This window comes from Engraulis encrasicolus, chromosome 5, assembly GCF_034702125.1.
Source record: "Engraulis encrasicolus isolate BLACKSEA-1 chromosome 5, IST_EnEncr_1.0, whole genome shotgun sequence".
NCBI classification, from domain to species: domain Eukaryota; kingdom Metazoa; phylum Chordata; class Actinopteri; order Clupeiformes; family Engraulidae; genus Engraulis; species Engraulis encrasicolus.
Window position 1 is genome coordinate 28,790,668 of NC_085861.1, and position 15,000 is coordinate 28,805,667.

General features: G+C 42.9%; 1 protein-coding gene across 8 annotated transcripts in view; it reads right to left on the bottom strand.

The window, feature by feature from the left end:
• Positions 1–15,000, bottom strand: part of ptprub (protein tyrosine phosphatase receptor type Ub) — a 177,247-nt gene that overhangs the window by 53,299 nt on the left and 108,948 nt on the right. For all 8 annotated transcript variants that reach the window (XM_063199066.1, XM_063199065.1, XM_063199063.1 and 5 more), the window contains one exon: positions 14,631–14,707. In XM_063199066.1, coding sequence (XP_063055136.1) covers positions 14,631–14,707 — 77 coding nt within the window. The remainder of the gene's footprint in view (positions 1–14,630; positions 14,708–15,000) is intronic.

A 15,000-nucleotide genomic window follows, 5' to 3' on the forward strand; every position in this document is an offset into this window, starting at 1 on the left:
CACACACACACACACACACACACACACACACACACACACACACAAACATTCACACACACACACACACACACACACACACACACACACACACACACACACACACACACACACACACACACACACACACACACACACACACACACACACACACACACACACACACACACACACAGTCACATGCACTTGTCTGTGAAACCACTTTGAGAGAGCTGCTGAATGAGACTGGAATGCTAAAATGATGCAGCCACAAAAGAGCTACTAGGGAGTCATTACGGCGGGACAAATAATTTACACAAAATGGTTGCTATGGAACGATATGAAAAGCCACAAAGAGTATATTTGCTATTGTGTTTTGTGAAAAGAGTATTTATTAGTTCTATCATGCATATATCCACATTTTTCTCATTTTAGGTTTAAGGAAAATAAGGAGACGAATGCTGCTCTTGAAAAGAAGCACTCATCCTTTTTTTTTATCTGAAACCCTGTCATATGTGCAGCCAAAATCTCACTGCAGAATAAAACAGTTAGTAGCATACTATTGCACACACACACATACGCATGCACACACACACATTCGCACCCACCCGTGCACGCACACATGCACAAACACACACACGCATGCACGCACGCACGCACACACACATACAAAGTCAGTCAAGATCCACTCAAATACTGTCAAAGGGATGCGTGAGGACACGTGCCTGTAAAGCCTTTGGAAGGCTGTCATAGACAGTCATATCTTGGGCACTTTGTGCAAACTCTAAACAGAGTGTCACTGTGCCTTTGCAAACAGAGCATGTGCTTACACCAGGGTCAAGCAACCAAGATACTGTAACTACATGAGCAAAGAATCTGTTGTTTCAGAACACCCAAGTGTACGTATTGCATGGTGCTGCATATGTTTTTGAAACAGTGCATGTTATTTCAATGCGGCTCTGGGCATTACCATGGGAAAAGCTGTGTCTATGCACCAATGCCATAGAGTAAATTACAGTAAGTGTCACACTTGTGCTTTTCTATTCTTAATTGTATGCAAACTGCATATCACCTATGTTTACCCTGTGCTAACTCAGAAATGGATGATCTGTAAAAAAAAAAAAGTGCTATGCTTAATTGTTTTGCATGTGTCACATGGTACATTTTTGGTCAAAATGTGACTGAATAGAGCAAAAGTTGGGGAGAAAGAGAGGGACAGGCATAGACAGAGAAAGACAGTAAGATAGATAGATAGATAGATAGATAGATAGATAGATAGATAGATAGATAGATAGATAAATAGATAGATAGATAGTTAGATAGATAGATGACAGAAAATTCAGAGTCAGAAAAAGACAGAACTAAAAAGAGGTAGCAGGGGAAGGAAGAGAACTAAGGATGTATGAATGCATAAAAAAAAAACGTTACACAAAAACACATTCTTTCCTGACACGCACTCACGGACGCACACACACACACACACACACACACACACACACACACACACACACACACACACACACACACACACACACACACACACACACACACACACACACACACACACACACACACACACACACACACACACACACACACACACAAGCACAACACACGCACATGCACATTAATAAGAATGATGTGACTAACAAAGGGACAGGGGGAAAAGGAGGAGAGAGGGAGATAAGAGGGGAAGAGGAAGGGGTAAAGGATGGATAAAGAAGGGTGTGGGGTATATAGGAGAGAGAGAGAGAGAGAGAGAGAGAGAGAGAGAGAGAGAGAGAGAGAGAGAGAGAGAGAGAGAGAGAGAGAGAGAGAGAGAGAGAGAGAGAGAGAGAGAGAGAGAGAGAGAGCACAATCAATCCTGTGTACCGAAAGAGAAAGGATCTGTTTGTGCTGCTTCTGAATAAGTCAAACACACGCACACACACACACGCACACGCGCACACACACGCACGCACGCACGCACACACGCACACACACACGCACGCACGCACGCACGCACGCACGCACGCACGCACGCACGCACGCACGCACGCACACACACACACACACACACACACACACTACAACTCAAGGATGGCGAGAAGAGGTAGCGGAGAGTGGAGCAAGTGGTTTGGGAGTACAGGATGGAGGGAGGCAGGGAACAAATAGAGAAGAGAGAAGAAGAGGGGAAGAAAGGAGGGAGAAGAAAAAGAAAGAGCAGCAAAGTACTTACTTCCCTGTTTATCCGAATCTACAGGGTCCAAAGTGAAGCAGGTTAGGAAGGGAGAGTAGAGAAACAGAAGAGAGACAGAGGCTAAGGTTAATGTGACAGACTACGGACACTTCATGTGGGACAGACTACACACAGACATATGCTTGTTAGTGCTACACAGACTACGGACACACAGGCTACTTCATGTGGGACAGACTACACACAGACATATGCTTGTTAGTGCTACACAGACTACCGACAGGCAACAGACATAAAAGTGAGCTAGTGTGAGAGAAATGTGTGGCTAGATTACGGTGAAACAAATTACACACGTACACGTGCTAATGCCGTACGGACTAAAAACATACAGTGCTAGTTAGAGTGGCTAGCTAGAGTGTGGAAGTCTATAAAGCTAATGGCTACTTCATATCAGAAACCACGGTCAAAAGGCAAGCTTCTATGAAACAGATTGCAGACACACACACTCGACGTAAGGCCAGACTGACTAGACATACGGCTGATAAAGGCTAGCTATTGTGCAAAAGACAGACACATACACTTCCTAGGCATAGACAGAGTTGGTACAAAAACTAGCCAGTGTGCAAAAGAATGCAGACACATTGGCATGTGTGAAAAATGACAGACACATTCATTCGCTAGGAAGTGGCAGGGAAAATGGTTTGCAAAGTAAAACATGCTGCAGACAGAATGCTTATGGATATGACACCACAGACACAGTCACACGACAGTTAATGTGATATGCTAGCAGAGAAGCTATGCTTTGAAAAACTACAGACACCAATGGTAGATTATGCACTGTGAGAGTGAAGAGAGATGCTAGATAGATAGAAATGACTAGATAGAGAAGTTTCCAAACAAGCAATCCACCTACGTGTTATAACTGGTATCGTACTATATAGTGAATACATAAAAAACTGCATACTTTGTGCCTGCAAAAACATTGACCACAGGAAGTTGTTTCATGGCCGAATATCTTCGGCAGAGCTCCAAAACACACAACGGGTTTCTCCTCAAGACGGTCAACATGGTAGAAAGTAGACATCTAAATATGTTCCCACTAAATATTATGTAGCCTACGTGCTTGAAGTCAACTGTGTTGTTTGACTTGGGAGCTGTCCTTGGTGCTGAAATTATCTAAGCAACGTATTCAGTGTGACTTCTTCATTTTCCTATATGGGTACACAGTACATTAAGCAATGTTGGTTTAATACTGTAAGAATATTACAACGAGAAAAACACTATTAAATTTAAAGTTAACATTGCAAAATGTAATGCGTATAAAGTATGTTATACATTCTGGAATGGGTAAGTGGTAAGGAGAAAGGGAGGGAATGATGGCTTGAATATCACATGGATGAGTAGGAGGTATTACATCTCCTAGAGAGGGAAAGTAAATTGGTGTCTGTCAATCACTCAAGGCCAAATCCTACCTACATTGGATGAAATAGGGAGTGCAGCTACTAATGGAAGGATTAAAATGATTGTGAGTGGAAATTTGGGGTAGAATGACACATTGGTGAGTACTGCATTTGCATGGCATAGCTGGTAAATTGGTATCTTTCAGTCATCCTACAGACTCCTCCATATTTTTATAGAACATTTATTTTGACAAAAGGGCACATTGATTTTGTGTAAGTCGCCTACACACACAGAGGTTATGAGACATGCACACGCACACGCACACGCACACACGGGTACACACACACACAAACACAAACACACGCTCACATCCCTCCCATTGTCTTTTTCACCCACTCGTATGAATCAGTACTTCTTCTCGTTGTCTCTCCTGAGCGCCCACTCTTTCTGCCAGGGTAAGGCTATCCAAAGGCTGTCCTTGTGCCAGTCTAATGCCAATGCCCACAGTACCCTCCTTGTGCCAATCGACACAGACACAGAGCTGCACTGAGTTGGGCATCCGGACATGAATGCTTACAGGGAAAAAAAAAACACATTGCCATCTTCTACTCATCTACCCTTATGTTAAGAAATCAGTCAAGGAGAAAACACTGGACCAAGCCAGGCCTTTTCACTCTATTTTTTATATTTTAATTTATTTTACTATTTTTTATTTTACGTTTCCTTTTTCTGCACTGGAATGGAACACTGTTGTGAGTCACGAAACACAGGCTCGATAGGTACATCATTAGTGCCTGTTTAGAAAAGAGAAAATAGAATAAAACGATGATAAAACTCTAGCCGCCTACTTTGCCATGGTTTCTAAGAGAGAACTGCTGAATATTCCCCCATAGTTTTAATTAAACAAATTTGTCTCCTGCCACTGAATTAGGGGTGAAATGAGAGACGGCCATTTATTTGATCTACTGGGATTGATATTATGACGGAAAGCTGTGTGCTTTTTCCTAATTAATTTGCTGGTTAGAATAAACCACCACTCAGTATTGGGCTTAAAAGTACACTAGGCTAAGCTGAATAAATGCAGCACACAATGATGAAGATGATGAAGCTGTTACTTAAAAGCACAGCACTCACAGAAGCTCTACTGTGTTTGTTTCTGTGTTTGACAGTGGGGAGAGAGAGAGAGAGAGAGAGAGAGAGAGAGAGAGAGAGAGAGAGAGAGAGAGAGAGAGAGAGAGAGAGAGAGAGAGAGAGAGAGAGAGAGAGAGAGAGAGAGAGAGAGAGAGAGAGAGAGAGAGAGAGAGATATGTAGGCCTACTTTTAGTATTACATTCTCTCTCTGTCACGCACGCACGCACACACGCAGACACATGCACACACTTTGCTTCTTTCTTTATTTGTGATCACGATTCAAAATTGAGTTTCCATAGACACACATTTACCTGTTGCAAAGATACTCAGGCATGACCTAGACTATTGGAAAAACAGTGATCAAAGAGACCGGACATAGTATAGTTCTCAAGGATGTAAACAGCACTTTCTTCTCCACATGCATCGCCTACCAATTATTGATCATACTAAACAATATTTGGTTACACTTAACTTGACGTGTCGCTGCATGACACATTCAAAGCAGCTGTTACACACTTTGCATGAAGGATTCAAGACTGTTTCGAAAGACATTCATACCAAACCTTTCATAGACGTGGAAGACAAAAGGACAGTAACTTTTCAAAATCAGTTATCATTGAGGGTTCAGAACAAAACCCACAATGCTGCTTTGCTTATTTTTATTTTGACAAGTTGCTGTCCTTCCGTCCGCTAAGTTCATGAAAGGTTTCAATGGGTCATGAAACAATCATGAATGCTTTATGCAGACTTTATAACAGCTACTATGAATATGTGGTAACACTTTATTTCAGGGATACATCTATAAGCACTAATACATACAATGTTAATGCCTGCATATGTAACTTTTAACGCATGTACTAAGTAAATGCTAAGGTCTACTAGGTCCTTACTAAGGTGAAATTGGTAATAAATCCCTTATTGTGCATGAACAAGACATTTGCGAATACATGCCTAACAAATGTTTGATTTTGCTTTGTACATGCCTTACAAGTTACTTAGTTATACAGGCACATTGTATGTATTAGTGCTAATAGATGTATCCCTAAAATAAAGTGTTACCGAATGTGTTATGCAGGAAAATGTCAAGTAAAGTGTTACCCAATATTTTAGTAGGTCTTGTGCTAGCCTAGTAAACTAGCCCCACCCACCAGCAGCCAAAATTATGTTTGCTTGCGAGTGGGTCTAGCCTCGGACAATGACCTATGCCCTGAAACTGGCAGACCAATCAAAACACAGGATATTTGTTTTGATTTGTTTTGAATCTTTGGATGTAAAAGCAGACAGGGTTTTGAAGGAGTGATGACAAAGCCTTGGCCAATAGGCACAGATACAGTTCGAAACACAACGGGTTGTTCCCATCAACAATCTTCCCATGTCTAATTGATCGGGTCCAGACTAAATATTTGCATTTAATCTCACATTTAGTCTGGCTTGCCAGGCTAGTTTTTTGCATTCATATTTGGGAAGCCAAGCATTCTTTGCCTGCTAATGTCCTGTCTAGGCACATGACCCAAACTACCAAATAATAGCACATTATATTGGCATTTGTATCCCAACATAGTGATTTCCTGCACAAGCGGTTGATAGGTGTTTTAAATCCAAAGCACTACACCAACTTAGACACTGCGTGCCCAACAGAGAGTACTCCACTAGCTATCCACGCTGTCACTACCCGTAGGAAAGCTCGCAGATGTAAACCCTATGGTTGTGTACACAACAACCTAATTACGATTGCACCTGAACGCATAAACAATAGCTCTACTACTTTGAATGTTAATGCTGCATTACTTAACGTGCAGTCCTTGACCAACAAAAGCTTCGTAGTAAACCAGCTGGTCTCGGACAAAAACATAAGCTTCATGCTTCTTACCGAAACATGGCTTAAAGACGACGGGGCGGCTACTTTTATTGAGGCTTGCCCTTCCGATTACAAATTCCTTCACGCCCCGAGACCAAATAAACGAGGCGGAGGCGTAGCCATACTTTTCTCCAACAAATTTAATTGTACTAAGATGAATCTGGGCTCTTTCTCTTCATTTGAATACATGGCAATGAGGGTCCAAGCAAACCTCAAACTGATTATTATTGTTCTGTACCGTCCACCGAAATTCTCTTCGTCATTTCTATCTGATTTCTCCACCTTCATGTCAGACGTACTTACTAACTATGATAAAGCAATAATTGCTGGCGACTTTAATATCCACGTAAATAAATCAGATGACGCAATAGCCAAGTCTTTCTTAGACACATTAAATGGATTCGGTCTCGTCCAGAATGTCACTGAACAGCCTACCCATCGGAAAGGCAACACACTTGACCTTGTTATTTCACATGCGCTTGATATCAACAATATATCGGTCACGGACGTCGGCCTCTCCGACCACCACTGTGTGTTTTTTGATTTTGACATTTCAACACAAATTAGCACACCCAACAATGTCATTCACAGACGACGCATTAATGCCTCTGCTGAGCTTAAGATTTCAGACCTCATCAAATCGGGTGACCTACTAAATGGTCACTGCACACCTGATGAAATGGTTGATAGCTTCAACAACAACTTAAGAGGAATTCTAGATAACATAGCTCCAATTAGAACGACGACAAGGACCAGAGCTAGGTATTCACCTTGGATGAATGACTCACTTAGAGCCTTAAAAAGAAAATGCAGAGTAACCGAGCGTCTTTGGAGGAAAACTAAATTAGAAGTCCATAGACAATCCCTTAGGGATGAGATCTCCTCCTACAATAATGCGGTACGCTCAGAGAGAAAAGCATATTTTTCCAAAATCATAACAGACAACCAGCATAATGCGAAAGTTCTTTTTTCCACTATTGACCACCTGCTTAATCCAACACATAGCAATAACAACCTAAATGCAGCATCACATGCCAAGTGCGAGGAATTTGCTAGATTTTTTAATAAAAAGATTGCCGACATTAGAGAAGGCATCCAAGGTGGAAACGCAGCAATCTCTGTCGCCCACTCAGGCGATACACCGAGGGGAGGGTTAAACCCCCCTAGGAGACCTGAGAGCTTCCAAAAGTTTTGTCCAATTACAGAGGACGACCTCTGTAAAATAGTCAGGGAAAGTAAGCAGTCTACCTGCAGCCTTGACGCGATCCCCACACATCTGCTAAAAAACATACTTGGTTGCTTAGCAGCACCTTTACTGCAAATTGTTAACACCTCTATGCTTACAGGCATTTTTCCAAGCTCATTCAAAACAGCCATGGCAAAGCCACTCCTAAAAAAGACAAATTTAGATCAGAATTCTTTAAACAACTACAGACCTATATCAAACCTCCCCTTTATAAGCAAGGTACTAGAAAAAGTTGTATTTAAACAGCTTAATCAACATCTGGCTGGGAATGATATCTTGGAAAAATTCCAATCAGGCTTTAGAGCCAACCATAGCACCGAAACAGCACTAACCAAAATAATAAGTGATCTTAGGCTCAGCACTGCCGCAAACAAAGTTTCAGCACTTATCCTCCTCGACCTCAGTGCCGCCTTTGACACGATAGACCACAACATACTAATTGACCGCCTTGAATCTTGGGTAGGCTTGTCCGGTCACGTCTTAGAGTGGTTCAAAACATATATTACAGGAAGGCAGTTTTTTGTCACCATCGGAGAACACGTCTCCAACAAGTATGATGTGCCTTTTGGAGTTGCTCAGGGTAGTTGCCTGGGCCCTCTCCTCTTCTCTCTCTATATGTTGCCACTGGGCTCCATCATCAGAGAGCACAATGTTGATTTTCATAGCTATGCCGATGACACTCAACTATATATCTCTGTCGAGCCTAGCCAAACCACTGCCATTCATGCCTTGACTAAATGCATGTCTGCCATCACAGATTGGATGAACAGTAACTTCCTAAAATTAAATGAGGATAAAACTGAAGTGTTGCTCATTGGGCCTAAGGAAAAACGTGCAAAACTCCACTCAAGCCTAGGTGACCTAAGCATACACATTAAAGATAAGGTTACTAGCCTAGGTGTGGTCATAGACTCGGATTTGAGCTTTGAGCCTCACATCAACAAGATAACAAAATCTGCTTTTTTCCATCTTAGAAATGTTAACAAAGTGCGCGGCTTGGCCCCCCAACAAGACGCTGAGAAACTTATTCATGCCTTTGTCACCAGTAGGATAGACTACTGCAATGCTCTCTTCTCTGGTCTCCCAAAAAAATTAATTGACAAATTGCAACTCATTCAAAATTCTGCGGCAAGAATCCTAACAAGAACCAGAATGAGAGAGCACATCTCTCCTGTCTTGGCAGACCTGCACTGGTTACCTGTCTCATACAGAATCGACTTTAAGATTCTGCTCACAGTATTTAAAGCATTAAATGGACTTGCCCCTAGCTATATCTCAGACATGCTCTCTTTTTATGCCCCTGCTCGAGCTCTCAGGTCCACTGATGCCAAGCTGCTAAGGACCCCCACCCCCCCGCAGAAGAAGATCGGCGACGCCGCGTTTGCCTGCTATGCGCCCAAGAGATGGAACGCCCTCCCCATCGAGATCCGATCAGCCACCTCCGTCGACTCCTTTAAGAAGAAGCTGAAGACCCACCTCTTCATCCTCGCCAACTCCTAGCTGCCAAGGCGTCATAGTGTCCCAGCTGCCGCAGCGCCCTTACTACTCGGGGGCTCCCCTAGGTGGCCGCTGGTCTCTGCCTGAGGTTTCTTCCTGACTATAGGGGGTCTTTTTTTTCTCAGACTTCACTGAGCTTTTTTTTTTTTTTCCCTTACAAACTATGAATCAAGCGAAAGGGAGTTTTTCCTCACCCCTGATGCCACCAGGGGCCGCACCTGAGCGCCCAATCTCTGTGTGACTATCTATGACTTATGATAGGCCCAGCCACTATGGACCTTACACATCTAAGAATCCTGGTCCTATCCTACGTTGACCTTATGACTCTACATTCTCTGTCTATCTCTTCTTCCTCTGCCTTCCTGCTTTTTCTGCCTCTCCTCTATACCTCTCCTTTTAAATCTATCTCTAAAAATGTTTTTTTTTTCCATTTGTTAAGCACTTTGAGTTACATGCCTTGTATGACACAGTGCTATACAAATACAATTATTATTATTATTATTATTATTATATTAATTTGTTATAATATGTCAATTCTAGACACAAGTCAAAGCAGCATCCCACTTCCACTATATATTCGATTGTCTTCAGAAATTATGGTGATTGGTGATATATGGTTTAGTATTTTTTGAAAAAAGGTTCGCACACTTTAAGTCATTTTTTCTTCTTTTTATTCATTCATTCAATGGCAATGACGTTTCGACCTCTCGTAATCTTTTTGTTCAGCACCAGGGATTGTGCACAAGTAACTCTCTACAAGATATATGGTTTAGTGCCATTCAGTACACACACACACGCACGCACACGCACACACACACACACACACACACACACACACACACACACACACACACACACACACACACACACACACACACACACACACACACACACACACACACAGAAGCAAACACATGCACTGTAGATGCAATAATTGAGTAATCAATAACAATTTCCAAAGGCGCCTTCATACGTATTTGAGTCGAAATCTATTCAGCAAGTAAATAGGCCTCATCTCACAAAAGAGGAAAGAAGAAAGCAGTGGATAGACAGACAGGCTCTTTTTCAGTTTTGCACAAAGAAGAGCTGAAAACGTCTTCTCTAAGGAGGTGATACACTGACTGTACCAACAAAATACTGTATTCAGACATCAACATTTAAATCCAGGGCGCACCATGAGTGCAATACAACAAAGACATATAATTGAATGTGGTTCAGTGGTGGAAATGCAAACAAACAAAAAACTAAGAGAGTTGTCTGGATCTGTTTTTTACAAGGGCACTGTGATACAGTGTGTTCGGAAAGGTGAGACAGAACTCTGTGGTTTTCATGAGCACATGGTACAAATCGATAGCCCAAGAATCTGAACCTAAAGACCTGCTCACTCTGAAAGTGCAATCCTCTGCCCCGCATGGTGGAAGGGCTGTTTGATGTGCAACCACAGAGCCTTTTCTTTTCAAAGAGCCTTAGACCCACAGCCACACATGCACACACACACACACACACACACACACACACACACACACACACACACACACACACACACACACACACACACACACACACACACACACACGTGGATGCATGAATGCTTGCACACACGCACACGAGCACGCACGCGCACACACACACACACAACCGTGCGCGCACGCACGCACACACACACACACACACAGACACACACACAGACACAGACACAGACACACACACACACACACACACACACACACACACACACACACACACACACACACACACACACACACACACAGTGGAGTGGATCCTGTGTCAAGGCAACCTGGCCAGTGGCTTTTAGCCGAAAGGAGAAGTCGATAGAAAAGGAGAAGCCAGCTGCCTGTTTGCCTGTCTGCCTGCCTGCCTGTCTGAATGACCCAGCCCAGCCCAACACAACACAACCCAACCGACCCTACCATCCTGCCGCCAACCACTGGGATCACATATCCCAGCCTCGCCCGCCTCGATTCACCTCTGCGCCGATACCATCAATCCTATCTATTTTAATTCAAGCAGATTTGATGCCCTATGCCAAAAAAAAAATGGTTTTATCATCCCGATCTGGTATGAAATGCCTTCCAAGTCTATTAATAAAACAGAGGCTGAAGACGAGGTTGGTTTGTGGAGTTTGTGCTTTGTGCTGTATGTAGGAGGCATACGTACTGTACTGTACGCAGTGGGGTGCTAAAGATCTCACTAATATGGCTTTCAGGCCGACCAGAACGGAGCCGGTGTCGGTGCTCGCACCTGTTACTTTCGGCACTAAAGTGTTTGTCTGCGAACCACCAGTGTTCATATCGGGCTCTGAATTTTTTCCGCACGTGACTGTGTTATCCGGATGAACCTGCTGACGACCACGCTGTCGTCACGGTTCGCAGAGAAAAACCTAGTATTTTGCGGTTCGCATTGCGAACCAATTTTCCGGTTCGCATTGCGAACCAATTTTCCGGTTCGCGAACGCAAATATCTGTGGCGTGAACACGGCGGCTGGTTCGCGATTAGGTGCGGGAACGGGCTCCAGCACGGTTCTCAGTCGGCCTGAATGCACTAAAAGAGGAGGGATGGAGAGAAGATAAGCACTGGTGAAAGTTCATACCTTGCAAAACGCTCCTATGATATTGTCTTATTAGCAAGAAATAATAAAATAAACCAAACATGAAAGTAAAACAAGACAAAACCAAAATTGCTTAAATCTTTTGCTCCAACAGTTCTGGATAGGCAGTTGAGCATCGCTTACTCGGGCAACAACAGGAGGAGAAAGAAGAAGAGCGCCACTAGCATGTCAAAGCCAAACCTCCATGTTTGAGCACTGGCATCTGCGTGTGTAGTGAGGGTGGCATTAATGGCTGTTGCCTGGCTTGCGGTACTTGTCTGCTTGGGTGTCGAGCAAAGGCGGAGAGGTGTGAAGCTAATGAAGACACGAGGTGGTGGTGGTGACAAGATGCCACGCTGAGACCCCAACGAGGGGCTGGGTTGCTTGTCACAAACTAGTCACATCATGCCACAGTGCCTGTCCCCTTCCTCCTCTCTCTCGCTTCTTACTCCAGCACGCACACACACGCAAGCAAACACGCACACACGCACTCTCTCTCTCCCTCTCCCTCCCCCTCCCTTCCTCTCTCTCTCTCGCTCTCTCTCTTCCTCTCTCTCCCTCTCCCTTCCTCCCTCTCTCTCCCTCTCTCTCTCTCTCTCTCACTCTCTCTCTCTCTCTCTCTCTCTCTCTCTCTCTCTCTCTCTCTCTCTCCCTCTCTCTATTACTGGATTACATTCACACAAGATATTTTAACTCCGCAATGCCTTGCTTACTCTGTAATCATATGAAGTTCTGTCAGCTTGACTCTGTCCTTTTCAGAGTTGCTTTGGGTAAAGGAGTCTTTTAAATGCATTGCATTGAACTGATATGTAATATTAGACATACTGTAATTAATGCTGATAAGTAGGCACACGACACATGTACAGCGAGTGTAACTTTAACTTCTGCTTTTGTTTATTGTTCTTTAATGGGTAACACTTTGGAATAAAAGTGGCTAAAGAGCTTTAGAATCACTTTGTAAACTAATCAACTAATAATCAACAAATGTTTGTAAATGGGTAAGAAATACTATGTTAACACAAGAGACACATCACAGCTGCAGATGAAGACACTGGATATAGAAACAAACATCAAACTCATGTTAATAAAGTGTTAATACAGATTATTATTCAGTTATTCTAAATCAGTGTTTCTCAACCTTTTGACAGGCTATGTGTAGGCCATACTGGGGCGACCTAAGTATACTTTATTGTGCGTAAATGGTAGATGAAAGATCCCACTGACTAAGCATTCATTATTAATTTAAACAAATATGTATTATATTACATAATTTATTTACTTATTTATTTAGGTCAATTTCACATACCGTCAGCCATGTTTCGGCGGCACCCCTGAGGGGGACGTGCGCCACCCCGGTTGAGAAACACTCTTCTAAAGACTTTTGTTTATTGTTGTCATTGTTTTATCATCTGATGTATTCCCAATAAGTGATCTGTAGCAAGACAACCCACTACACATGAGGGTATGCCGAACATGGCTGCCCCAACATTATTAACAGCCTACACATGGAGCCTAAATTTAACAGCACTGTTGGCATAGCTGGAGGGAACCTTTACTGGGACACTTTTCTGTGTTCAGGTTTGTAAATTCTCATTTTTAGATACATCCTAGCATCTCTATAAGAGGGTATGTCCGTCCGTCCGTCGGTCAATCTGTCCGTCAGTCTGTCCGTCTGAAACGCATTCTCTAAGTGTAATTCCCTCATGTGTCCACAAGGCGGCAGAGTGCATAGACGGACGCATCTTTGTCCGCCTGTCGGACTTGTAAATTATCCAGAACACAGCTTAAACATATACTTGTGTTTTTTGCAATCATTTGGCAAAAAGTGAGAGAGAGAGATAGAAAGAGAGAGAGAGAGAGAGAGAGAGAGAGAGAGAGAGAGAGAGAGAGAGAGAGAGAGAGAGAGAGAGAGAGAGAGAGAGAGAGGAATATGTGATGTTCAGAATCCTTACATATATAATGCATATATAATGTTGCATATATAATGTGCACACCTCAAAGCCCTCAACAAAACAAAGCCAAAACACAGAAGCATAAAGGAAATACGCTACAACGTTCAATGACCCCAGCGCTCATGAGACCCTGTAAATACAGGGTTGTAATTCTTCAAAAGCTTCCATTTTTGTACATACTCATGGCCGCGCTTGTACAGTGTACACATGCATAAAAACTATGGTCATGGTAGGATGAAAAAGGTCAAAGTTTCACAATGCACAGGATGCAACTCCTGCATTTTACTCTTCCATCAATAAAAAATGGATGAAGCTTTGAACCTGTTTTCCATCTCCAAGTAGAAGTCCAGCTGCCTACAACTTAACTCTTTGGATAACATTATCTGGATGAATGTAAACCTTCACAAACTATCTAACGTACTCCATACGATAATTGTTGAATCATTTATGATTCACCTGCGTACTATGGAGTTGAAAAGGGTTTTAAAACGGAAATCATGAGTATGTAGAAATAGCCCAGTCAGTCTCTGTAAAGCTCGGAATGCATCACAACCCTGTTGTTGAGCCTTATGACAGCTTCATAAAAATACAAGGTCTTAAGGGGTCATGAAAAAAGGCTTATCGAAACCACAATCAACAACAGCAACAGGGGCAAAAGAAAACAAAAAGGAAAGCAAATAGAAAAGAACAACTCCCAAGGCTTCATGACAAGGGGGAACAACAAACAAACAAGCACAGCTCATCTACCGCAACACAAAGCAGCCTTGGCCTTGTGTGGTACTCACGTCTATGTAGTTGGCATTGATGTAGTCTGAATTGGGGTCCCCCAGCAAAGGATGTAGCTTTACCCTGTGGCGATCATCTAGAAATATAAGAAACACGTCAAAACATAAAACGGTCAGACGAGGACTGATGGAGACACACGAGTGTGTGTGTGTGTGTGTGTGTGTGTGTGTGTTTGTGTTTTTTCCTTATCCTAATGCCAAAGCACAACGCGGAGATAGCAGTTTAGCTTTTTTGTTTGTTTATTTCTAACTGCTGCACTTGCCAATTTTTATTTGCTGTTTTGACACGCACAACCAGCTGTGAGATCTCCTGAGGCAATGGCAGAGGAGAAAAACGGCATAAGGATGAGGAAAAAAATAATGGTAAATG